General features: G+C 47.9%; 1 protein-coding gene, 1 non-coding gene and 1 pseudogene across 2 annotated transcripts in view; all 3 read right to left on the bottom strand.

Annotated features, from left to right (window-relative positions):
• Window positions 1-8,082: 8,082 nt before the first annotated feature.
• Window positions 8,083-8,192, bottom strand: LOC134899927 (U5 spliceosomal RNA; annotated as a pseudogene).
• A 2,215-nt stretch (window positions 8,193-10,407) lies between these two features.
• LOC134899858 (U5 spliceosomal RNA) lies at window positions 10,408-10,522 on the bottom strand. The gene has a single exon (XR_010173408.1). It is a non-coding gene; the product is annotated as a U5 spliceosomal RNA (small nuclear RNA).
• A 2,280-nt stretch (window positions 10,523-12,802) lies between these two features.
• The window catches only part of SMC3 (structural maintenance of chromosomes 3), a 123,312-nt gene continuing 109,607 nt past the window's right edge, over window positions 12,803-26,507 (bottom strand). Inside the window, exons 24-29 of the mRNA XM_063962634.1 lie at window positions 24,427-24,674; window positions 24,026-24,238; window positions 23,604-23,795; window positions 21,929-22,106; window positions 15,333-15,439; window positions 12,803-13,271 (exon numbers count right to left, since the gene is read on the bottom strand). Of these exons, the coding sequence (XP_063818704.1) occupies window positions 13,200-13,271; window positions 15,333-15,439; window positions 21,929-22,106; window positions 23,604-23,795; window positions 24,026-24,238; window positions 24,427-24,674 (1,010 nt within the window). The 3' untranslated portion in view covers window positions 12,803-13,199. The remainder of the gene's footprint in view (window positions 13,272-15,332; window positions 15,440-21,928; window positions 22,107-23,603; window positions 23,796-24,025; window positions 24,239-24,426; window positions 24,675-26,507) is intronic.

Raw genomic sequence — 26,507 nt, forward strand, 5'->3', positions numbered from 1 at the left:
AGTTGGAGCTGAGTAGGTCTTTCTGACTGGGGGGGCTGCGGGAGCAAGATATGTAAACTTACCCGCAGTAGCCTTGGATATCCACGTATCCAGTTCATCTCCAAATAAGGCCTCCCCTGTGAATGGTAGGCTTTCCACGCCTTTCCTGGAATCCGCAGTCCACTGGTGTAGCCATAAGCCCCTGCGTGCTGACACTGCCATGGTAGTGGTGCGTGCGTTGAGCAAGCCTATTTCCTTTATGGCCTCCGCCATAAAATTTGCAAAGTCCTGTATATGTTGTAGGAGTAAAACTACCTCCCCCCTGGATAAGGAATCTAACCCCTCGATTAGATTACCTGACTATTTTGCAATGGCCCTAGTGATCTATGCACAAGCAATAGTGGGTCTTTGGGCCACCCCAGCAGCTGTGTACAGGGATTTGAGAGTGGTCTCAATCTTGTGGTCAGCTGTGTCCTTTAATGAGGCTGCCCCTGGGACAGGTAAGATTATCTTATGTGACAACCTAGATACCAATGCATAAACAATTGGTGGGTTTTCCCATTTCCTATCATCATCCTGAGGAAAATAGGATTTTGGTACTTACCAGGTAAATCCTTTTCTTTGAATCCATAGGGGGCACTGGAGTACTCTTGGGATATGGACGGCGTAGCAGAAACAAAGGCACTGAATATTTAAATTTAGAACTCTCCACCCCTCCATATCCCAGAGTACCTCAGTGTACGACCTCAGTGTTTTTACTGAGCGAACTACTATAGAGAAGTTGACAATGGAGAATTCCTATAACATAACGGACAACAACAAAGTTGACCCATAACGTTACTGTCAACTAAACAGTTGACACCATAACCGATAGACCTTTATAATTTGAACCAATCGGTGAAAATGTGTTACCATAAGCTCCTTTGAGCTTAATACAAACCAGGTAAAATGTGTTACCCTAAGCTCCTGTGAGCTTAACACAACCCAGGTAAAACTGCTCTGGGTGGGCGTCCAGTGCCCCCTATGGATTCAAAGAAAAGGATTTACCTGGTAAGTACCAAAATCCTATTTTCTTTTTCATCCACTAGGGGTCACTGGAGTACTCTTGGGACGTACCAAAGCTTCCCTTGTGGGCGGGAGAGCTGTTTTACACTTGTAACAGTAGGCAGCCAAAGCTAGATGCTGATGCCGCAACCGTTTAATAACGTGTAAACGCGCACAAACGTGTGCACTGAAGGCTATGTAGCCGCGTCGTAGACGCTCCACGACCAGCTGGTCCTGACATTCCCACAGAACCTGTGGAATGAGCTATTACTGACGAAGGCGACTGTAACTTAGCCTTCAAGTAAGCCTGACTTGTAGTCATTTTGATCCAACTGGATAATGTCTGCTGAGAAAACTGGCTAACCCCAGTTGGCCGCATTATAGAGAACAAACAACGTATCCGTATTACGTACTGTAGACGTTCGGGACATATAGACGCGTAATGCGTGTACCACATTCAGAATTCTAGAATGTGCTGTCAACACAGGAACCACTATTGGTTTATTGATGTGAAGAATAAGAAATTGGAATTCGTCCGAAGTTCTGCTTTGACATGAGAAAACTCAAATACGGTGGCTTGGAATACAAGGCACCCAAATATGAAAACAAAACCCTTGCCGAAGCTAAGGCTAGAAGAAAACGTTTTCCAAGTGAGAAACTTAATCCCCATTTGTTGTAAGGGTTCAAAATATGAAAACTGTAAGAAATCTGAACCCAGCTTCAAGTCGCATGGCGCTGTAGGTGGGATAAATGGAGGCTGCATTTGATGACACCTTGTAGAAAAGGTGTGTACCGACGCAATAGAGTCAAACGTCTTTGAAAATAACTTGACCACACAGATACCTGCACCCTCAGTGCAGATAAACTCAGTTCTCCATCTCACCCCGTCTGTAAAATAACAGAATACGGGTAACTTGAAAGATGATATCGGAAACTTCCGAGCTTCACACCCACCTATATAGGCACACCAAATTTTGTAATAATGAGCTGCCGTAAGCGGCTTCCTAGCTCGTAACATGGTTGGTATAATACTGTAATGCCCTATTTCTTTTCTTAAGAGGGCGGTCTGAACCCCCACCCCGTCAACCGCAGCACATAGGTAAATAAGGGTAACAGAACGGTCCCTGTTGTAACAGGTTGGACGTATTATGAGCGGGCCAAGATCGTGTGCAAGTATTCCTTGGAGATTCGAGAAGCAAGCTCTCCGAAACCCATGAGATATCACTGTATGACTGTGACGAACTGTCTTATGATCCGTTTTAGCAACGGAGAGAGCAGCGGAAAATGGTGGAGCCAGATACACGAGGCTGTATGACCACACGAATGTGAGAAACTCCACCGCCACTGCCCTTGTGATCTGTCGTTCTGTACACATACTGAGCGTTTGAAATTGTGGCGAGATGCCCTCATGTATACCTGAGGGTAACCCCACCTGTGGATTCACATATGAAACACCTCTGGATTTAATGCCCAGTTTTCAGGATATAAATCCCGACGGGTGAGATCATCTGTCTAACAGATATCCACTCGCGGAATGAACCCCGTTGACAACATCACATAATAGTGTTCTGGGCAATTGAGGATTCGAGCTACCTGCCGCATTGCCATGCGGCTTCTTGGTTCTCCCTGGTTGTTGTGTATGCAACTGCCGTTGCGTTGTCTGACTGCACTTGGTCAGAGTGAAAGCGAAGCATGTAGTGCATTGTAAATTGCACGGAGTTCCAGGACATTTATCGACAGCAATCTGTCGTGATCCGTTTTAGAACCCCTGTCGCTGATCTTTTTTAACTACAACTCCTGAACCTCTGAGACTCTCGTCCAGAGTATATACACCCTCGCCCCTCTGTGGGAAACGCGAGTGAAGCCCGGCGAACTAAAGCGCTTTGAAAACACATCATTATTCCTAACAGGCGAATACACCAATGTACCGCTAGTGTGCGTGGCTTTTGCACTAATTACTAGATGTACATTTGTTCTTGCTGGTGTAGTAGGTAAATGTCTTTGATTTACCGTATTTATATTCTTACCTAGGAATTGACGTCGTTTAGACGGAATTAGATGCGATTGTTTTTGAACTTGACCTGCCACCGCAGTATACATTAGTAGCGCAAGTTAGAGGAACTCTGTTGAGACAGAGTTCTTATGAGCAGATCGTCTAAGTATGGAACGATTGTCACTGGCAGGGCTCTGAGATGAGCTATCCTCACCAACATCACTTTGGTAAATACCCGAGGCGTTGACAAGAAGCCAAATGGTAGAACCTGAAATGGTTAATGGTTGTGGCGTTTTGCAAACGCTAGAACCTGTAATGACCAAACCGGAATGGGTAAATACGCATTGTGAAGATCAAGTGCAATTATGCAATTTTGTGGCTCCAAATATGCAAATACTAACCGCAGAAAATCCATTTTCAAACTGCAGTAAGTGACTTGCTGATTGAGACTGCGACGGAGCTGTCTGGTTTTGTTACCCCAAACAGAGGGGAATAAGTAACCCTGACTCTGTTGGTGTACTATGACTGGAAATAAAAACAGCTGCAACCAGCAGAGACTAAATGGCAACCTGCCAAACCGTTCGACAGAGGCAGTCTTGTCCTTTAATCTGTAAATAGCGGAGACATCCATGAGTTGATGTCTGGAAACCCCGCAAATGTAACGTGTAAAGACGCGCTTCCACAATTGGAAAATGGAGATGGCCTAATAGGTCGTCAAGCCACTGGCTTGTTGACTGTAGCGTCCTGTCGTTACAAGGCGTGACTGTTTTTGTACCACCGCCTTGAAAAAACTGAAGTCTAAAGGGATTAAACGCCGGCACAAGTATTTCCGTTTTGATACTGGATGCGGTAATGGCTGAATATCAAATTTAGGACCAAACAAGCTCTGGCCTTGTCGTGCTGAAACTAGCGACGATGAAAAGTGAGAATCGAAGTAACCGGCGTTAGCAGAAGCTTTACAGATATACTCTGCAGCTTCTCATTAACAGTGATCGTCATTGTTTCCATACATAGAGTCTAGTGACCCAAATGTATATTGGGTCTTTATAATGTTTGACACAGACGAATTCACCAATGGCGGATCGCGTCATTTAGATGTGGAAACGATTAAATAGTGGTTAGAGTCTACTCAGTCTCTGTAAAAATGTAGACATTGACTCACTGGGTCTTAGCAATGCATGTTGTCAAAAACCCCGCACTATCTGAGTGCTGGTCTAATGTACCCTTCTCACTCGTAGTTATCGCTGTGAGATTTGACATAGAATCGTGCATTAAATTATAAGACCAGTTAAAATAGGATTTTGGTACTTACCAGGTAAATCCTTTTCTTTGAATCCATAGGGGGCACTGGAGTACTCTTGGGATATGGACGGGCGTAGCCGAACAAAGGCACTGAATATTTAAATTTAGGACTCTCCCCCTCCTCCATATCCCCGAGTACCTCAGTGTACTCTCTCAGTGTTTTTTACTGAGCGAACAGGAACGATATAGAGAGGTTGACAATGGAGAATACCTATAACATAACGGACAACAACAATGTTGACCCATAACCTTACTGTCAACTAAACAGTTGACACCATAACCGATAGAACTTTATAATTTGAACCAATCGGTGAAAATGTGTTAACATAAGCTCCTCTGAGCTTAATATCAATCAAGTAAAACTTGTTACCCTAAGCTCCCTTGAGCTTAAAACAACCCAGGTAAAACTGCTCTGGGTGGGCGTCCAGTGCCCCCTATGGATTCAAAGAAAAGGATTTACCTGGTAAGTACCAAAATCCTATTTTCTTTATCATCCACTAGGGGTCACTGGAGTACTCTTGGGACGTACCAAAGCTTCCCTCGTGGGCGGGAGAGCTGTTTGATACTTGTAACAGTAGGCAGCCCAAAGCTAGATGCTGATGGCGCCACCATTCATAACGTGTAAACGTGCACAAACGTGGTGCACTAAAGGCTATGTAGCCGCGTCGTAGACGCTCCACGACCCGCTGGGTCTGACATTCCCACAGAACCTGTGGGATGAGCTATTACTGACGTAGGCGATTGTAACTTAGCCTTAAAGTAAGCCTGACTTGTAGTCATTATTATTATCCAACTGGATAATGTCTGCTGAGAAACTGGCTAATCCCAGTTGGCAGTATTATAGAGAACAAACAACGTATTCATATCACGTACTGTAGACGTTCGGGACATATATAAACGCGTAATGCGTGTACCACATTCAGAATTCTAGAATGTGCTGTCCACACAGGAACCACTATTGGTATATTGATGTGAAGGATACGAAAGCGGAATTCGTCCGAAACTCTGCTTTGTCATGAGAAAACTCAAATACGGTGGCTTGGAATACAAGGCACCCCAATTATGAAACCAAAACCCTTGCCGAAGCCAAGGCTAGAAGAAAAATGTTTTCCAAAGTGAGAAACTTAATTCCCATTTGTTGTAAGGGTTCAAAATATGAAAACTGTAAGACATCTGAACCCAACCTCAAGTCGTCTGGCGCTGTAGGTGGGATAAATAGAGTCTGAACTTTGATGACACCTTGTAGAAAGATGTGTACAGACGCAAATAGAGGCAAACGTCTTTGAAAATAAGTTTACCACACAGATACCTGCACTCTTAGTGCAGATCAACACAGTTTTCCATCCCACCCCGTTTAACAGAATACGGGTAACCTGAAGGATGATGTTGGAAACCTCCGAGGTTTACAAGCTATGTAAGCACACGAAATTTTGTAATAATGAGCTGCCTTAAGCGGCTTACTAACTTGTAACAGGGTTGGTATAACCGATACTGTAATGCTCTATTTCTTAAGAGGGTGGTCTGAACCCTCACCCCGTCAACCGCAGCTGCGGTACATAGGTAATAGGTACATAGGTAACTATGGGTAAAAGAACGTTCCCTGATGTAACAGGTTGGACGTATTATGAGCGGGCCAAGATCGTGTGCAAGTATTCCTTGGAAATTCGAGAAGCAAACTTCTCCGAAACCCATGAGATACCACCAGTATGACTGTGACGAACTGTTTTATGATCCGTTTTGGCAACGGAGAGAGCAGCGTGGCGGAGCCAGATACACGATGCTGAATGACCACATGAATGTGAGAGACTCCACCGCCACTGCCCTTGTGATCTGTTGTTTTGTACACATACTGAGCTTTTGTAATTGTGGCGAGATGCCATCATGTATACTTGAGGGTAACCCCCTTCTGTGGACTCACATATGAAACACCTCTGGATTTAATGTCCAGTTTTCAGGATCCAAATTCTGACGGTTGTGATCATCTGTCTAACAGACGTCCACTCACTGAATGATCTCTTGACCTTTTCACATAATGGTGTTCTGAGCCATTGAGGATTTGAGTTACCTGCCGCATTGCCATGCGGATTCTTGGTTCTCCCTGGTTGTTGTGTATGCAACTGCCGTTGCCTTGTCTGACTGCCCCTGGTTAGACTGAAAACGAATCATGTATTGCATTGTAAAATGCACGGAGTTCTAGGACATTTATCGACAGCAATCTGTCGTGATCCGTTTTAGAACCTTTGTCGCTGATTTTAACTACAAATCCTGACCCTCTGCGACTCTCGTCCAGAGTATATGCCCCCTTGTACCTCTGTGGGAAACGCGAGTGAAGGGTGGCGAACTAAATTGAACACACATCTTTATTCTTAATAGGTGAATACACCAATGTACCGCTAGTGTGCGTGTTTTGCACTAATTACTAGATGTACATTTGTTCTTGCTGGTGTAGTAGGTAAAATTATAATCTTACCTAGGAATTGACATCATTTAGTGTCGAACTTGATCTGCTACCGCAGTATACCTTAGTAGCACAAGTTAGAGGAACTTTGTTGAGACAAAATTCTTATGAGCAAATCATCTAAGATAGAGAAACTCTGTTGAGACAGAGTTTTTATGTGAGATGAGCTATCATCCCAACATCACTTTGGTAAATACCCGAGTCGATAAGCAACGGTAGACCTGAAATGGTTAATGGTTGTGGCGATTTGCAAACGCTAGAACCTGTGATGAACAAACCGGAATGGGTAAGTACGCATTGTGAAGATTAAATGCAATTATGCAATTTTGCGACGGAGCTGTTTGGTTTTGCTCAAACAGAGGGGAATAAGTAACTCTGACTCTGTTGGAGTACTACTGCCTGGTTTATAAACCAGCAAAGACTAAATAGCAACCTGCCAAACCGTTCGACAGAGGCAGTTTTGTCCTTTAAGCTGTAAATAGCTGAGACATTCATGAGTTGAAGTCATGAAACCTCGCAAATGTAACATGTAAAGACGCGCTTCCCCAATTGTAAAAGAGGTCATCAAACCACTGGCTTGCTGACTGTAACGTCCTGTCGTTACAAGGCGTGACTGTTTCTTATAAAGGGATAAAACGCCGTTACAAGTATACTGTATGCGGTAATGGCTGAATATCATAAAGGGATAAATATATCAAATTTAGGAGCAAACAAGCTCTGGCCTTGTCGCGCTTAACTAGCGACAATGAAAGTAACCGGCGTTAGCAGAAGCTTTACAGATATACTCTGCAGCTTCTTTTAACCGTGATCGTCATTGTTTCATACATAAATTCTAGTGACCCAAATGTATCCTGGGTTTTTATAATGTTTGACAGAAACGCATCTAGCAATGGCGGATCGCGTCCTTTTGGAAACGATTATGTATGGTTGTCAAAAACCCCGCACTATCTGAGTGCTGGACTAATGTACCCTTCTCACTCGTAGTTATCGGTGTGAGATTTGACATAGAATCGTGCATTAATATTATAAGACCAGTGAAATAAACACTCTGGTACCCAAAGGGAAATTGGCCCTTTGGAAAGACTGTCTTTTGTTAGAGCTGGCGGAGTCATTCCGAGACTCCGATGTTACCGCTCTTTTAATTTGAATTGCCAATGTTAACATAGGATTCTGTAAAATTAATTTTAGTCTGCACTAGAGCCTTACTCGCTATGTAGACAGACACCATAATATGCAACAGACAGACACTTGCACGACTTTGTGTCATATATATATATATATATATATATATATATATATATATATATGTTATTGCTGAACAGCATATTCATATGAAACTCATGCTTGTTTCTCTCTACGGAAATCTTTAGTAAAAAAAACGAAAGATTTATTCGATATGAAGAGAAACCAAAGTATTCTTTATGTGAAAAGCAGTTCACATGGGCATATGAAACCCGAACCAAATTCCTACTAACTCCCCTGCGCCTCTGGTGGCTTAGAGATGTAGGGCAGGAATGTTCTAGAATTATGTAGAAATACAGATTACATGGCGGGCAGGAATGTTCTAGAATTATGTAGAAATACAGATTACATGGCTAACTTATGTGAAACCTGAACCAAAAAATTCCCACCAACACCCCTGCGCCTCCTTGTGGAGTAGAGGTGTATGGCCGGAATGTTCTGGAATTATAAGCTGGAAAAACAGCAATGATTAAAATGGCCCTAATGCCATGCTTTCACAGAAAATCACAGTACAGATTACCTGCTGCAGTGTTAATATAGGCTTAATAGCCTATTATACAGTTAATATAGGCTTAATAGCCTATTATACAGTGATAACACAGGTCTAGGATACAGTAAAATACCTGCATTTAGTTAGCCTTCCATTAATATGAACACTGCCTGCAGCCTTATATTGCAGCCTTAACAGAAAATACCAGGAAACATGGTTAAAAAATGCAATATGTTATGACATTGATAGCCTATTCCTTACTGTTTAAAAAGCTGACCAGCCTATTATTAACCCATGCAGCCTAGCTATATGGTGCTGCTGCTATGGGCATACTCCCCTCACCCCCCCTGCAGCTGCGCTGCTTGTGAGGTAGTCTCCCCATGTTACCTGCAGCGGACGGGAGAGCAGGGGAGCGCTGTGTCTAGCGCTGGGGAGCCGTCCGGAAGAGCGGCCGGCGCCTTCATACATCATATCAGCGGCGTGCGGTGTTAGCGCAGGAAGAGCGGCCGGCGTCTATGAGTGACGTGCGGCCGCTCTGTCTTAGAAAGCGGGTAGAGTGGCTGGCTCGGGCGGCGCCTGTGCCGGGTAATCAGCGCTGGGAGAGCGGCCGGCGTCTCTGAGTGACGTGCGGCCGCTCTGATCTCTAGCGTAGTTCAGCGGGGCATATCAATGGCGGCTTCAGCGGTGCAAACACCCACACAGCAGGGCGGCAGCGTGAGCTGACCGCCCTGACACCCCACCATACCTTGCCGCACTTACTGTAAGCTACGTCCTGCTTGTGACGGGCTTTCATCCTGGCTGTGACGGGGCTTTCTGTAAGCTCCGTCCAGTGTCAGACCCTGTGATTTTCATAGCGGCTGGGCATAGCGCGTATGAGCTCCCCCTGCTGTGCAGCCGGACGGAGCTCAGTATGAGCGCGAGGCATTAACCCCTACATAGCGGGGCGGCAGCCTGCGCTGACCGCCCCGTTTCCCCAGCCTACCTTTATGATCATGTCTGGCTGTGACGAGGCTTCTTCTGTGTAAGCTCCGTCCAGCTTCAGTGATGTGACTCATGGCTGTGACGGGGCTTCTTCTGTGTAAGCTCCGTTCAGCTCTGTAGTCCTGGCTGCGACGGGGCTTCTATGTGTAAGCTCCGTCCAGCTTCCAGTCAGCTTCCCAGTGATCTATGGCTGCGACGGGCTTCTTCTGTGCAAGCTCCGTCCAGCTCTCTAGTCCTGGCTGCTTGTAGGAGCAGTGGGCTGTCTGTGGCTGTGAGGGTGCTCTTTGTGAGGACCGACACGCCATGCTGTCTGTGGCTGTGAGGGTGCTCTTTGTGAGGACCGACACGCCATTCGCTGCCCGTGCAGCGGCACTATCCCGGACCCATGTTTTTCCAGAAACTGGGAAGGGATGTGCTAAGTGTAAAAATAAAAATAAAAAATAAAAAATAAAAATCCAAGTGTGGTTATACCACAAGCCGATGTTCGTGCTGTGAGCACCGAAAAAACACTGAGAGAGTACACTGAGGTACTCGGGGATATGGAGGAGGGGGAGAGTCCTAAATTTAAATATTCAGTGCCTTTGTTCGGCTACGCCCGTCCATATCCCAAGAGTACTCCAGTGACCCCTAGTGGATGATAAAGAAATAAACACCCTGGTACCCAAAGGGAAATTGGCCCTTTGGACAGACTGTCCTTCGTTAGAGCTGGCGGAGTAACTTCCGAGACTCCGATGTTACCGCTCCTTTAATTTGAATTGCCAATGCTTAACATAGGATCTTTAAAATTATTTTTAGTCTGCGCTAGAGCCTTACTCGCTATGCAGACAGACACCACAATAGGCAACGGACAGACACTTGCACGACTTATTGAAGTTATTATGTGTCATATATATATTTTTATTGCTGAAAAGCATATTAAGCCCAGCCGTAGGCAGGCATCAAAAAATTATATGAAACTCATGGTTGTTCCTCTCCACGGAAATCTTTAGTAAAAGGCGAAAGATTTATTCGATCTGAAGACAAACCAGAGTATTCTTTATGTGAAAAGCAGTTCACATGGGCAGCCTATGTGAAACCCGAACCAAAATTCCCACTAACACCCCTGCGCCTCTGGTGGCTTAGAGATGTAGGGCAGGAATGTTCCAGAATTACAAACTGGAAAACAACAGGAAGCATGGTTAAAATGGCCCCTTTGCCATGCTGACCCTGATAATCACAGAACAAGTTACAATTGTTTCCGTGTTAATATAGCCTATTATACAGTGATAATCACAGGCAGGGTACAACACATGCTCTATGAATATAATTACAGACATTAATATAGGCTCAATAGCCTATTATACAGCAATAATATAGGCTCACTAGCCTATTATACAGTGATAATAACAGACATTAATATATAGGCTGAATAACCTATTATACAGTGATAATCACAAACATTAATATAGGCTCAATAGCCTATTATACCGTGAAACTCACAGGACAGGTTACAATACATTATAAATACCTGTCACATATATATAGCTGCATAAACACTGTGCTGCTGTTCATATAGGTATTTTACATACCCTTGCCGCTGTGATCCGCCAGATTCCACCGCCCCTCTTCCCCCCTGTAACGCTGTGTCTCTGCGGGAAGCCCGGGAAGACTTGCAGGGAGGCCTTCTTGCAGCCTCTTAGCGCTGGCACTGATCTGCGGGTGGATGGTGCTGGGCGACCGGACGGAGCGGCGGCCCGGTTATCACCGTCTTAGTGCTGAGAACTGAGGGAGCGTCTGCGGCCGTATGGCGCTGGGCGGCCGGACGGAGCGGCTGGGACGGGCGGACGTAGCGCTGTATGGAGCTTGCAGACGTAGCGGCTGGGGCTGTGGCGGGCGGATGAGCGGCGGAAGCGGCATATTAAAACCAACATAGCGGGGCGGCAGCCTGCGCTGACCGCCCCGTTCCCCAGCCTACCTTGCTTGTATCCCTGATCATGGCTGCGACGGGGCTTCTTATGTGTAAGCTCCGTCCAGCTCTCCAGTGATCTTAGTCATGGCTGCGACGGGGCTTCTTATGTGTAAGCTCCGTCCAGCTCTCCAGTCATGGCTGCGACGGGGCTTCTATGTGTAAGCTCCGTCCAGCTCTTCAGTCATCCAGTCATGGCTGCGACGGGGCTTCTATGTGTAAGCTCCGTCCAGCTCTTCAGTCATCCAGTCATGGCTGCGACGGGGCTTCTTATGTGTAAGCTCCGTCCAGCTCTTCAGTCATCCAGTCATGGCTGCGACGGGGCTTCTTATGTGTAAGCTCCGTCCAGCTCTCCAGTGATCTTAGTCATGGCTGCGACGGGGCTTCTTATGTGTAAGCTCCGTCCAGCTCTCCAGTCATGGCTGCGACGGGGCTTCTATGTGTAAGCTCCGTCCAGCTCTTCAGTCATCCAGTCATGGCTGCGACGGGGCTTCTATGTATAAGCTCCGTTCAGCTGTTGCAGGAGACAGTGGGCTGCCTGTGGCTGTGAGGGTGCTCTTTGTGAGGACCGACACGCCATGCGCTGCCCGTGCAGCGGCACTATCCCGGACCCATGTTTTTCCTGAAACTGGGAAGGGATGTGCTTTTGAAAAAAGTAAAAAATAAAAAGTAAAAATGAAAAATTAATAAAATCTTCCACAAAGTGTGGGAACTCCCACAAGCCGATGTTAGTGCTTTGAGCACAGAAAAAACACTGAGGTCGTACACTGAGGTACTCTGGGATATGGAGGGGTGGAGAGTTCTAAATTTAAATATTCAGTGCCTTTGTTTCTGCTACGCCGTCCATATCCCAAGAGTACTCCAGTGACCCCTAGTGGATGAAAAAGAAAAGGGAAGGATGCGAGTAACCCCTTGATATCTGAAACTTCTTATCAGGATTAACCCAAGTTTCTTCAAACAGGGAATTCAACTCCTTTGATGCAGAAAAAATAGCAGAGGATTTATTTTCCCACATTAAAATAAGATTCCTCATCCTCCTCTGTCACCTTATCAGGAATTTGCAGAACGTCTCTGATAGCTTCTATCAGGGCCTATATCCCTTGTGACAGAGTTGCACGGGGAAGACTGGTGAGGGGGAGGTTGAGAGACGCAGGGTGAAAAGGGGGGGGGGGGGGCCTTAGCATGCACGTGCTTCGGGCGTCATGGCTACACGCTACACCTCCGCTTGCAAGTCCAATCGGCAGTGTGCATTCAAACGCACAACAAAATAAAAATGCAAGGATAGGGCCATACTGCTTCAACAGGTCAGGTCAGTAAGAAGTAATTTCAACAGACGTTGCCACCTAACAAGCAATGACAGACTAGGAATGTATACAAGGATTTATTATACAATTGCATTAACAAAGCCATAAAATCAACTTTATTGACGCTATTTAAAAGAAGACGTACACAAGGCAGTGAAGTAAAAACAAGAGTTGAAATGCACTTTGATAAAGGATAAAAACATCACAGGACAAATGCTCCCCCCCAAATAAAATAAAACGGGTACATAAAATGACATTTCAATGACACTAAGAACATGAAGACACAAAGTCATAGTAGAAAATATGGAAGCCTGCCGTCCAATGTATTAAAACAGCTCCTGAAAAAAAACTGACTAAACAAGCGCAAAATATTAAACACTTAAATATACAAAACCTGGTGCAAATGTAACAACAGGGAACACTTTGTACAATGTCTTCCAGTGACGAGGGTGACGGGGCGATCAGCCGTGGGTGGTGTCATCTTCCACAAAGTCCTTGGCCTGCTCTGCTGTGATCACATCAATGTGACTCACCTGCCGGGGAGCACAAAGAGAACACGTTACATAAAGTGCAGTGATACTGCTGCCGTCCCGTCAACAAGCCTGGCATATTGGCGCCATTTGGGAGAGCGGCGTCAGGCAGCAGATGCCTTGAAAGCTATCAGAGGCTAGTAGAGAATTCAGTCAGACATCGGAGCAGGTTACCTAGGTCCCAGAGCATTTCTACTAAGGCAGACCACCGTCGTACTAGCAACCCCCTATAACACAGGTTCTCAAACTCGGTCCTCAGGACCCCACATGGTTCATGTTTTGCAGGTCACCTGTAGAATTTTAAAATGTGGCAGTTGGTGATACACAGAGCAGCTGCCTGGTGACATGGAAAACGTGAACTGTGTGGGGTTCTGAGGACAGAGTTTGAGAACCACTGCCCTATAACATCGTTTAGCAGAGCTCCTCACAGTTCCTGCAGGAGGAATGACTCCGTGGTCACGTCTATGTGTAGGACATTACTGACAATCATTGATTATTCCTTGCTTATAAATACAGGATTACCTGGTTTCCCATGTGAGAAATCCCATTGTCCGTAACACACTACCAAAGGACGTACGTTGTAAGATTTACATAAAGAATTTAGGACTAAAAGGTAAATGTAACGTCTGGTCATAAAGGGACATAATTCCTCCATCTATACAGGAAACATCGCCTGGAACAGATGTCAGACTTTTCACGCCCTTTTTCTACAGTAAAACACCATGCAGTTATAGATATTCAATAATCCACTGTGATCCAGATGGGCCCTGGCTGAGAAATGCATGCTGGGAGATGTTCATGGCCTGTATCAGAGAATACCCACACAGAGGTGGGCAGGGGATACGCTCTCCCCGATTACAGAGACAGAGGGGGCAGGGGATACGCTCACCCCAGTTACAGAGACAGAGGAGGGCAGGGGATACGCTCTCCCCGATTACAGAGACAGAGGGGGCAGGGGATACGCTCACCCCGGTTACAGAGACAGAGGGGGCAGGGGATACGCTCACCCCGGTTACAGAGACAGAGGGGGCAGGGGATACGCTCATCCTGGTTACAGAGACAGAGGGGGCAGGGGATACGCTCATCCTGGTTACAGAGACAGAGGGGGCATGGGATACGCTCACCCCGGTTACAGAGACAGAGGGGGCATGGGATACGCTCACCCCGGTTACAGAGACAGAGGGGGCAGGGGATACGCTCACCCCGGTTACAGAGACAGAGTGGGCAGGGGATACGCTCACCCCGGTTACAGAGACAGAGGGGGCAGGGGATACGCTCTCCCCGATTACAGAGACAGAGGGGGCAGGGGATACGCTCTCCCCGATTACAGAGACAGAGGGGGCAGGGGATACGCTCATCCCGGTTACAGAGACAGAGGGGGTAGGGGATACGCTCACCCCGGTTACAGAGACAGAGGTGGCATGGGATACGCTCACCCCGGTTACAGAGACAGAGGGGGCAGGGGATACGCTCACCCCGGTTACAGAGACAGAGGGGGCAGGGGATACGCTCACCCCGGTTACAGAGACAGAGGGGGCAGGGGATACGCTCACCCCGGTTACAGAGACAGAGGGGGCAGGGGATACGCTCACCCCGGTTACAGAGACAGAGGGGGCAGGGGATACGCTCACCCCGGTTACAGAGACCAGGGGGCAGGGGATACGCTCATCCCGGTTACAGAGACAGAGGGGGCAGGGGATACGCTCATCCCGGTTACAGAGACAGAGGGGGCATGGGATACGCTCACCCCGGTTACAGAGACAGAGGGGGCAGGGGATACGCTCACCCCGGTTACAGAGACAGAGGGGGCAGGGGATACGCTCACCCCGGTTACAGAGACAGAGGGGGCAGGGGATACGCTCACCCCGGTTACAGAGACCAGGGGGCAGGGGATACGCTCATCCCGGTTACAGAGACAGAGGGGGCATGGGATACGCTCACCCCGGTGACAGAGGGGGCAGGGGATACGCTGAGGAACAATAAGAAAATACTGCACTTTATATAACGTATATTCTACCTCTGGGTTAGCCAGTATTTGCCATCATATGAAGACTGTAACTTTACCTTATTTCTGAATTTCACCCCATAAAACTTATCGGCAGATTCGAGAAGTTCTGGCCTGAAGGTTGTTGTGATAAACTGAGCGTGAGACGCAAGTTCCATGATCATATCTGTGGGTGGAAGAACAATAAGGTGAGAAGCTCCATACTGAGACACAGGCAGGTCACTAGCACTGACGGCACTGGGCTTATTGGTGTATATGTGAAATCCATATAATAGTGTCACAGATCAGATAAACAGTGCAAATGATACGAATAAGCCGGGTCTCTCCGGCAGCTCACTGATTGCTCACCATGGATGGAAACCTCATGGAGCTCCAGTGTCCGAGGACGGGGATCAGAGCTGGGGGCAGGAGGACCATGTCAGCAGCGTGCTGCCACTCTCTTCAGGTTGTTTAACATTTACACAGTGCTCTGCGTTGCTGAAACCATCGTCGCAGCCAGCGACTCAATGTTCTCGGCTTCTGGGCTCCGCACTGCATTTTTACGCTGTGCCCTTTGAGTGCCAGCAGTGCCGCAGCAAACGCTTCCTGCCCGCAGTGCTCTACAATATATGCATACTACAGTGCAGGCTTACCCATCACGGTGCTGTCGCTCAGCATCTAAGGCTTCCGGCTGCAGTGCGCAACAATGCATATTCACATGTGTACGCTATATGCAGGGACTTAACCCATTCCATGCCACAGCTGGGTGCTGCGGTGCAACACTTGTTGTTAAAAATAAGAATTTACTTACCGATAATTCTATTTCTCGTAGTCCGTAGTGGATGCTGGGGACTCCGTAAGGACCATGGGGAATAGCAGCTCCGCAGGAGACTGGGCACATCTAAAGAAAGCTTTAGGACTAACTGGTGTGCACTGGCTCCTCCCCCTATGACCCTCCTCCAAGCCTCAGTTAGGATACTGTGCCCGGACGAGCGTACACAATAAGGAAGGATTTTGAATCCCGGGTAAGACTCATACCAGCCACACCAATCACACTGTACAACCTGTGATCTGAACCCAGATAACAGCATGATAACAGCGGAGCCTCTGAAAAGATGGCTCACAACAATAATAACCCGATTTTTGTAACAATAACTATGTACAAGTATTGCAGACAATCCGCACTTGGGATGGGCGCCCAGCATCCACTACGGACTACGAGAAATAGAATTATCGGTAAGTAAATTCTTATTTTCTCTGACGTCCTAAGTGGATGCTGGGGACTCCGTCAGGACCATGGGGATTATACCAAAGCTCCCAAACGGGCGGGAGAGTGCGGATGACTCTGCAGCACCGAACGAGAGAACTCCAGGTCCTACTCAGCCAGGGTATCAAATTTGTAGAATTTTGCAAACGTGTTTGCCCCTGACCAAGTAGCAGCTCGGCAAAGTTGTAAAGCCGAGACCCCTCGGGCAGCCGCCCAAGATGAGCCCACCTTCCTTGTGGATTGGGCATTTACAGATTTTGGCTGTGGCAGGCCTGCCACAGAATGTGCGAGCTGAATTGTACTACAAATTCAACGAGCAATCGTCTGCTTAGAAGCAGGAGCACCCAGCTTGTTGGGTGCATAAAGTATAAACAGCGAGTCAGACTTTCTGACTCCAGCCGTCCTGGAACATATATTTTCAGGGCCCTGACAACGTCTAGCAACTTGGAGTCCTCCAAGTCCCTAGTATCCGCAGGTACCACAATAGGTTGGTTCAGGTGAAACGCTGACACCACCTTAGGAAGAAACTGGGGACGAGTCCGCAGTTCTGCCCTGTCCGAATGGAAAATCAGATATGGGCTTTTGTAAGACAAAGCCACCAATTCTGACACTCGCCTGGCCGAGGCCAGGGCCAACCGCATGGTCACTTTCCATGTGAGATATTTAAAATCCATAGATTTGAGCGGTTCAAACCAATGTGATTTGAGGAATCCCAACACTACGTTGAGATCCCACGGTGCCACTGGAGGCACAAAAGGGGCTGTATATGCAATACTCCCTTAACAAACGTCTGGACTTCAGGAACTGAAGCCAATTCTTTCTGGAAGAAAATCGACAGGGCCGAAATCTGAACCTTAATGGACCCCAATTTGAGGCCCATAGACACTCCTGTCTTCAGGAAATGCAGGAATCGACCGAGTTAAAATTCCTCCGTGGGGGCCCTCCTGGCCTCACACCACGCAACAATTTTTCGCCAAATACGGTGATAATGTTGTGCGGTCCCCTCCTTCCTGGCTTTGATCAGGATAGGAATGACTTCCTCCGGAATGCCTTTTTCCTTCAGGATCCGGCGTTCAACCGCCATGCCGTCAAACGCAGCCGCGGTAAGTCTTGGAACAGACAGGGTCCCTGCTGAAGCAGGTCCCTTCTTAGCGGCAGAGGCCATGAGTCCTCTGTGAGCATCTCTTGAAGTTCCGGGTACCAAGTCCTTCTTGGCCAATCCAGAGCCACGAGTATAGTTCTTACTCCTCTCCGTCTTATAATTCTCAGTACCTTGTGTATGAGAGGCAGAGGAGGGAACACATACACTGACTGGTACACCCACGGTGTTACCAGAGCGTCCACAGCTATTGCCTGAGGGTCTCTTGACCTGGCGCAATACCTGTCCAGTTTTTTGTTCAGGCGGGACGCCATCATGTCCACCTTTGGTCTTTCCCAATGGTTCACAATCATGTGGAAGACTTCCCGATGAAGTCCCCACTCTCCCGGGCGTCGGAATGAACACTGCTGACAGTGCTATCACCTGATTTTCCGCCCAGCGAAGAATCCTTGCAGTTTCTGCTATTGCCCTTCTGCTTCTTGTGCCGCCCTGTCTGTTTACGTGGGCGACTGCCGTGATGTTGTCCCACTGGATCAATACCGGCTGACCTTGAAGCAGAGGTCTTGCTAAGCTTAGAGCATTGTAAATTGCCCTTAGCTCCAGTATATTTATGTGGAGATAATTCTCCAGACTTGATCACACTCCCTGGAAATTTTTTCCCTGTGTGACTGCTCCCCAGCCTCTCAGGCTGGCATCCCTGGTCACCAGGACCCTTCCTGAATGCCGAATCTGCGGCCCATTAGTAGATGAGTACTTTGCAGCCACCGCAGAAGAAACACCCTTGTCCTTGGAGACAGGGTTATCCGCTGATGCATCTGAAGATGCGATCCGGACCATTTTTCCAGCAGATCCCACTGAAAAGTTCTTGCGTGAAAACTGCCGAATGGAATCGCTTCGTAAGAAGCCACCATTTTTCCCAGGACCCTTGTGCAATGATGCACTGACACTTTTCCTGGTTTTAGGAGGTTCCTGACTAGCTCGGATAACTCCCTGGCTTTCTTCTCCGGGAGAAACACTCTTTTCTGGACTGTGTCCAGAATCATCCCTAGGAACAGCCGATGTGTCGTCGGAAACAACTGCGGTTTTGGAATATTTAGAATCCACCCGTGCTGTCGTAGAACTACTTGAGATAGTGCTACTCCGACCTCCAACTGTTCTCTGGACCTTGCTCTTATCAGGAGGTCGTCCATTTTCTTTGAAGAAGAATCATAATTTCGGCCATTACCTTGGTAAAGACCCGGGGTGCCGTGGACAATCCAAACGGCAGCGTCTGAAACTGATAGTGACAGTTCTGTACCACGAACCTGAGGTACCCTTGGTGAGAAGGGCAAATTGGGACATGGAGGTAAGTATCCCTGATGTCCCGGGACACCCTATAGTCCCCTTCTTCCTGGTTCGCTATCACTGCTCTGAGTGACTCCATCTTGATTTGAACCTTTGTAAGTGTTCAAATATTTCAGATTTAGAATAGGTCTCACCGAGCCTTCTGGCTTCAGTACCACAACATAGTGTGGAATAATACCCCTTTCCTTGTTGTAGGAGGGGTACTTTGATTATCACCTGCTGGGAATACAGCTTGTGAATTATTTCCAATACTGCCTCCCTGTCGGAGGGAGACGTTGGTAAAGCAGACTTCAGGAACCTGCGAGGGGGAAACGCCTGCTGCAGTCTTCTTCCCTTTCCTCTATCCCTGGGCAGATATGACTCTTATGGGGACGAAAGGACTGAGGCTGAAAAGACGGTGTCTTTTTCTGCAGAGATGTGACTTAGGGTAAAAACGGTGGATTTTCCAGCAGTTGCCGTGGCCACCAGGTCCGATGGACCGACCCCAAATAACTCCTCCCCTTTATACGGCAATACTTCTTTGTGCCGTTTGGAATCTGCATCACCTGACCACTGTCGTGTCCATAAACATCTTCTGGCAGATATGGACATCGCACTTACTCTTGATGCCAGAGTGCAAATATCCCTCTGTGCATCTCGCATATATAGAAATGCATCCTTTAAATGCTCTATAGTCAATAAAATACTGTCCCTGTCAAGGGTATCAATATTTTTAGTCAGGGAATCCGACCAAGCCACCCCAGCTCTGCACATCCAGGCTGAGGCGATCGCTGGTCGCAGTATAACACCAGTATGTGTGTATATACTTCTTAGGATATTTTCCTTGAGGACGGCCCTATCTGGAGACGGTACCGCCACTTGTTTTGATAAGCGTGTGAGCGCCTTATCCACCCTAAGGGGTGTTTCCCAACGCGCCCTAACTTCTGGCAGGAAAGGGTATACCGCCAATAATTTTCTATCGGGGGAAACCCACGCATCATCACACACTTCATTTAATTTATCTGATTCAGGAAAAACTACAGGTAGTTTTTTCACACCCCACATAATACCCTTTTTTGTGGTACTTGTAGTATCAGAAATATGTAACACCTCCTTCATTGCCCTTAACAAGTAACGTGTGGCCCTAAAGGAAAATACGTTTGTTTCTTCACCGTCGACACTGAAATCAGTGTCCGTGTCTGTGTCGACCGACTGAGGTAAATGGGCGTTTTAAAGCCCCTGACGGTGTTTGAGACGCCTGGACAGGTACTATTTTGTTTGCCGGCCGTCTCTGTTGACATTATCACGTAATTCCTTGAATAAGCCATCCATTCCGGTGTCGACTCCCTAGAGAGTGACATCACCATTACAGGCAATTGCTCCGCCTCCTCACCAACATCGTCCTCATACATGTCGACACACACGTACCGACACACAGCACACACACAGGGAATGCTCTGATAGAGGACAGGACCCCACTAGCCCTTTGGGGAGACAGAGGGAGAGTTTGCCAGCACACACCAAAAACGCTATAATTATACAGGGACAACCTTTATATAAGTGTTTTTCCCTTATAGCATTTTAATATATATAGTCATATCGCCAAATAAGTGCCCCCCCTCTCTGTTTTAACCCTGTTTCTGTAGTGCAGTGCAGGGGAGAGCCTGGGAGCCTTCCCACCAGCATTTCTGTGAGGGAAAATGGCGCTGTGTGCTGAGGAGAATAGGCCCCGCCCCCTTTTCGGCTGGCTTCTTCTCCCGTTTTTCTGAGACCTGGCAGGGGTTAAATACATCCATATAGCCCCCAGGGGCTATATGTGATGTATTTTTAGCCAGAATAAGGTACTATCATTGCTGCCCAGGGCGCCCCCCTCAGCGCCCTGCACCCTCGGTGACCGCTGCTATGAAGTGTGCTGACAACAATGGCGCACAGCTGCAGTGCTGTGCGCTACCTTATGAAGACTGAAAAGTCTTCTGCCGCCGGTTTCTGGACCTCTTAATTTTTCGGCATCTGCAAGGGGGTCGGCGGCGCGGCTCCGGGACGAACCCCAGGGTGAGACCTGTGTTCCGACTCCCTCTGGAGCTAATGGTGTCCAGTAGCCTAAGAAGCCAATCCATCCTGCACGCAGGTGAGTTCACTTCTCTCCCCTAAGTCCCTCGATGCAGTGATCCTGTTGCCAGCAGGACTCACTGAAAATAAAAAACCTAACAAAACTTTTACTCTAAGCAGCTCTTTAGGAGAGCCACCTAGATTGCACCCTTCTCGGCCGGGCACAAAAATCTAACTGAGGCTTGGAGGAGGGTCATAGGGGGAGGAGCCAGTGCACACCACCTGATCCTAAAAGCTTTTACTTTTGTGCCCTGTCTCCTGCGGAGCCGCTAATCCCCATGGTCCTGACGGAGTCCCCAGCATCCACTTAGGACGTCAGAGAAAAATGAAATCCTATCATTTAGTAAATACATGCCACCACCGTTACGGTGCTGCAACACTGGTGTTTAACCTTTGTAGTACCATAGCGGCACCTGAAATCCGGGACCCAGAAACACCCACTCCTGATAATAGTGTGCAACATCAGAGTATTGCTGTATGTAATTGTATAGATGCTGATGGCTAAACGGTCCTCCTACAATACCTCTGGATTTCACGCCATGCTTGCCCAAATCTAGACCCTATTATGTGTCATGGGATAGATATTAAGGTGCACGTCTGTCCTAATCACATACAGCCCCAGTGATGCTGCTGTAACTATATTGGACAGTAAACATCCTAGTTACAACAGAAATGCGTACATTTGATTTGATACCGGTCACCATCATCGGTCTGCATAGCTCGCTGCTAAGTACACCTCCACTGAGCACAGCCTACGGGATGATGCTTCCACACCATCCAACTGCGCCCCTCGTTCACAAAGACAAACACAGAGACAGACAGAGAGGCCGCACAGGTGTGTAACTACCAGATAGTGATGCCGGTCACACAGCAGTTACCTGACACGGCCTTCCTGTGCTGGGCATCCAAAGCCTGGTCAATCTCATCAAACAGATAGAAGGGAGCCGGATCACATTTCTGGATAGCAAAGATCAAGGCCAGCGCCACCAAAGACTTCTGTCCTCCAGAGAGCTGCTGCATCTCTCTCATCTCCGCCTGCTTGCCTGTGAAAGAGACCTGTGGGAGAGACACGAGGCTCAGGATGTATTCACCTCATTCACATACACAGTGAGGTGGAGCATGCCTCACACTCAGCACCTGGCTGTGCATCATATCTCATACCAGTAGCCCAGTACTCACACCGAGCACCCCCACACACAGTGCCCGATTGTACATCACACACCCCCTGTATACGACTGTGCAGCACCTCGCTTACTTACACACACACCCTGTATACGGCTGAAATGGAACCTCGCTTACTTACACACACACACACACACACACACACACACACACACACACACACACTGTATATGGCTGTGCAGCACCTCGCTCACTTACACACCCTGTATACAGCTGTGCTGCACCTCGCTCACTTACACGACTGTGCAGCACCTCGCTCACTTACACACACCCTCTGTATACGACTGTGCAGCACCTCGCTTACTTACACACACCCCCTGTATACAGCTGTGCGGCACCTCGCTCACTTACACACACACCCTGTATACAACTGTGCAGCACCTCGCTTACTTACACACAACCCCTGTATACGGCTGTGCAGCACCTCGCTCACTTACACCCCCTGTATACCGCTGTGTGATTACTCGCTCACTCACACCCCTTGTATACAGCTGTGCGGCACCTCGCTCACTCACACCCCTTGTATACGGCTGTGCAGCACCTCGCTTACTTACACACACACCCTGTATACGGCTGTGCGGCACTTACCTCACTTACACACCCCCTGTATAATGTTGTGTGGCCCCTCGCTCACTTATACCCCCTGTATACCGCTGTGTGATTACTCGCTCACTCACACCCCTTGTATACGGCTGTGCAGCACCTTGCTTACTTACACACACACCCTGTATACGGCTGTGCGGCACTTACCTCACTTACACCCCCCCTGTATAATGTTGTGTGGCCCCTCGCTCACTTATACCCCCTGTATACCGCTGTGTGATTACTCGCTCACTCACACCCCTTGTATATGGCTGTGCAGCACCTCGCTCACTTACACACACCACCTGTATACAGCTGTGCAGCACCTCGCTCACTTACACACACCACCTGTATACAGCTGTGCAGCACCTCGTTCACTTACACACACCACCTGTATACAGCTGTGCAGCACCTTGCTCACTTACACACACACCACCTGTATACAGCTGTGCAGCAACTCGCTTACTTCCGCCCCCTGTATACGGCTGTGCGGCACCTTGCTCACTTACACACACACCCCCTGTATACAGCTGTGCGGCACCTTGCTCACTTACACACACCCCCTGTATACAGCTGTGCGGCACCTTGCTCACTTACACACACCCCCTGTATACAGCTGTGCGGTACCTCGCTCACTTACACACACACACACACACCCTGCATACAGCTGTGTAGCACCTTGCTCACTTACACACACACCCTGTATATAGCTGTGCAGCACCTCACTCGCACACACTCCCCTGTATGTAGTTGTGCGGCAGCTCACTCGCACCCACACTTGTACATTACCCGTATGCCGACGCCAGTGAATTGGTCGACAGATGGGACGCTGCTCTGTGAGCTGGAGCCCTTCTCGCTCTCGGCGTTACCCTCCCCTTCATCTTGCGACTGGCTCCCCTCGATATCTCCTTTCTTCATCACCAGGGTGGCTTTGCCACCAGGCACCAGTTTTGTGAACACTTCACTGAAATTCTTTGACACCTAGAACAGTGTGAAAGTTAGTGTTAAATCTCAACAAAATCAACAGCCAACAGTTGTATAATTGGATGTTGGTTATAATTGGACGCACATGTTAGACAAAGCCAATGTGTCAGTACTTCCCAGAGAAACATCCGGTATTAGCAAACGTTAATGAACCAAGTAATCATGAGATCATCAGCTAATACACTATCACGCTCAGGCTTTCGCCAACGTTTAGCTGAATAACCAACCTGCTTAAAGGTGAGCTGGATGGCCTCGTATTTCCGCAGCTCCAGAACATTCATCAGCTCCATGATGGACTTTTCGCCGCGGTTCAGCTCTTCCTGCCGCTTAATGAGCTTCTCTTTCTGCTCAGAGAAGTTCACAAACTGGTCCAAGGCTTTCTTATTCACATGGCTGTACTTCTTCAGCTCCGTGTTACATTGCTCCAGCTTCCGGAACAGCTGCAAAGACCATCAGGACATGAGGGAAATGCTAAACAAACTGGGGCAACCACTTCATGTCTTTAGCACCAAACCGGGTATCATGGCCAAAAAGTTTCTCAGTACAAGTCTCTGGTCTAGTCAGGCTACGGAATCTGGCGTTTACAGAGACTGGCGGAGATAATAATGATTGGCTCGCCATCATTTACCTGTTTTAAACTCAAGGTTTGATATTTTTCAAATGCCTCCTGAGGTAAGGAGCCCAGCTCCCGGATCTTCTTCATGCACTCCTCCTTCTTCTTCAGCAGCATTCCCTGCCGGTTGGTCATTTTCTCCAGCTCCTTTGTGTCATGGTTAATGGCGTCCATGTGATCCTTCTCCATGTTCTTCCAGCGGTCCATGCTCTTCACAAGATCTTTTATCTCTACTTCGGTTTTATCAATGGTCACATCGAGACCTAACACAAGATAGTCTGGTGAGAAGCGCTCATTGGGAGATTCTCACTAAGTCTGCCCTGTTCAGTTATTGCGTCTTAGTCTAATATCTAAAGACACACAGGAAGGGTATGTGTACAGGCCCTACGCGACCAGCACCAAAGAAAGCCAACGTATGAATCGTTAATAGGTCAGAAAGCCCTGTATATCTTTGCTTACTACACATTTGTCCAGCAGGTTAGGAGCTACTTTATAATGCAGTATAAAAAAGAGGATTTTAACTACCTACCGGTAAATCCTTTTCTCGTAGTCCATAAGGGATACTGGGAACACCTTAGTATGATGGGGTATAGATGGGGTCCAAAGGAACCGGTGCACTTTAAATTTTTTCAACAGGGTGTGCTGGCTCCTCCCCTCTATGCCCCCTCCTCCACAGCTCAGTCTACGAAAACTATGCCCGAAGGAGATGGACATACTTGAGAGGAAGAACATGACAAACAACAAGTGGTGAGATTAACGAACCAGCACACATCAGAACAAATACACTAGCAACAGCTAGTGAAACCAGAACAGCAACAGCTAGTGAAACCAGAACAGCAACAGCTAGTGAAACCAGAACAGCAACAGCTAGTGAAACCAGAACAGCAACAGCTAGTGAAACCAGAACAGCAACAGCTGTTGGAAACAACTTCACACAAGAACAATAACTTGTAGGAAAGTGGAAGCACAGAGGCGGACTACAAGAAAAGGATTTAAAGGATTTACCGGTAGGTAATTAAAATCCTCTTTTCTCTATCATCCATAAGGGATACTGGGAACACCTTAGTACGATGGGGACGTCCCAAAGCTCCCAGAACGGGTGGGAACGTGCTGAGACGCCTGCAACACCGTATGTCCAAACTGGACATCCTCTGCAGCCAGGGTATCAAACCTGTAAAACTTGACTGTTTGTCCCTGACCAGGTAGCGGCTCGGCACAGTTGCAGGGCAGACACACCCCGGACAGCCGCGCAGGAGGAACCCACACACCTGGTGTAGTGGCCCTTGATAGACCGAGGAATAGGCAAGGCCGCCAAAGTGTAGGCCTGTTGAATAGTAAGCCTAATCCAGTGGGCAATGGACTGTTTTGAAGCAGGATGGCCCTTTTTGAGAGCATCATACAGCACAAAGAGGGGAATACGATTTTCTGATAGCAGCAGTCCTCTTGATGTAAATTCTCAGGGCTCGCACCACACCCAATGACTCAGGAATCGAGGAAGTGGCCAAAGCCGCTGGAACCACAATAGGCTGATTTAAGTGTAAAGCAGTTACCACCTTAGGCAGGAACCGTTGTCGAGCCCTGAGTTCCGCTCTGTCCTCATGAAAGACCAGGTAGGAACTTCTACAGGACAAAACGCCAAGTTCTGAAACGCGCCTAGCAGAAGCCAAGGCTAAGAGCATACACGTCTTCCACGTAAGTTACTTGTCCTCCACCGACATCAGAGGTTCAAACCAAGAGGACTGTAGAAAGGACAAAACCACGTTTAGATCCCAAGGTGCCGTGGGCAGCACAAAAGGAGGCTGGATGTGCAGGACACCCTGCAGGAACATCTGGATCTCAGGTAAAGCAGCCAACGGACAAGGCCGAGATCTGAACCTTTATGGAGTCCAACCTTAGGCCCATATCCACACCAGCCTGTAAGAAATGCAAAAAGCGCCCCAGGTTGAAATCTGCAGGAGGATATTTTTGGCTCTCACACCAGGAGACGTACCGCTTCCAGATATGGCGGTAATGCTTTGACGTGACAGCCTTTCTGGCTTAAATCATGGTGGTAATAACCGTACCCGGAATTCCCTTCTCAGCTAGAATGTTCCGCA

The sequence above is a fragment of the Pseudophryne corroboree genome, chromosome 3, assembly GCF_028390025.1.
Source record: "Pseudophryne corroboree isolate aPseCor3 chromosome 3, aPseCor3.hap2, whole genome shotgun sequence".
In the NCBI taxonomy this organism is placed as follows: domain Eukaryota; kingdom Metazoa; phylum Chordata; class Amphibia; order Anura; family Myobatrachidae; genus Pseudophryne; species Pseudophryne corroboree.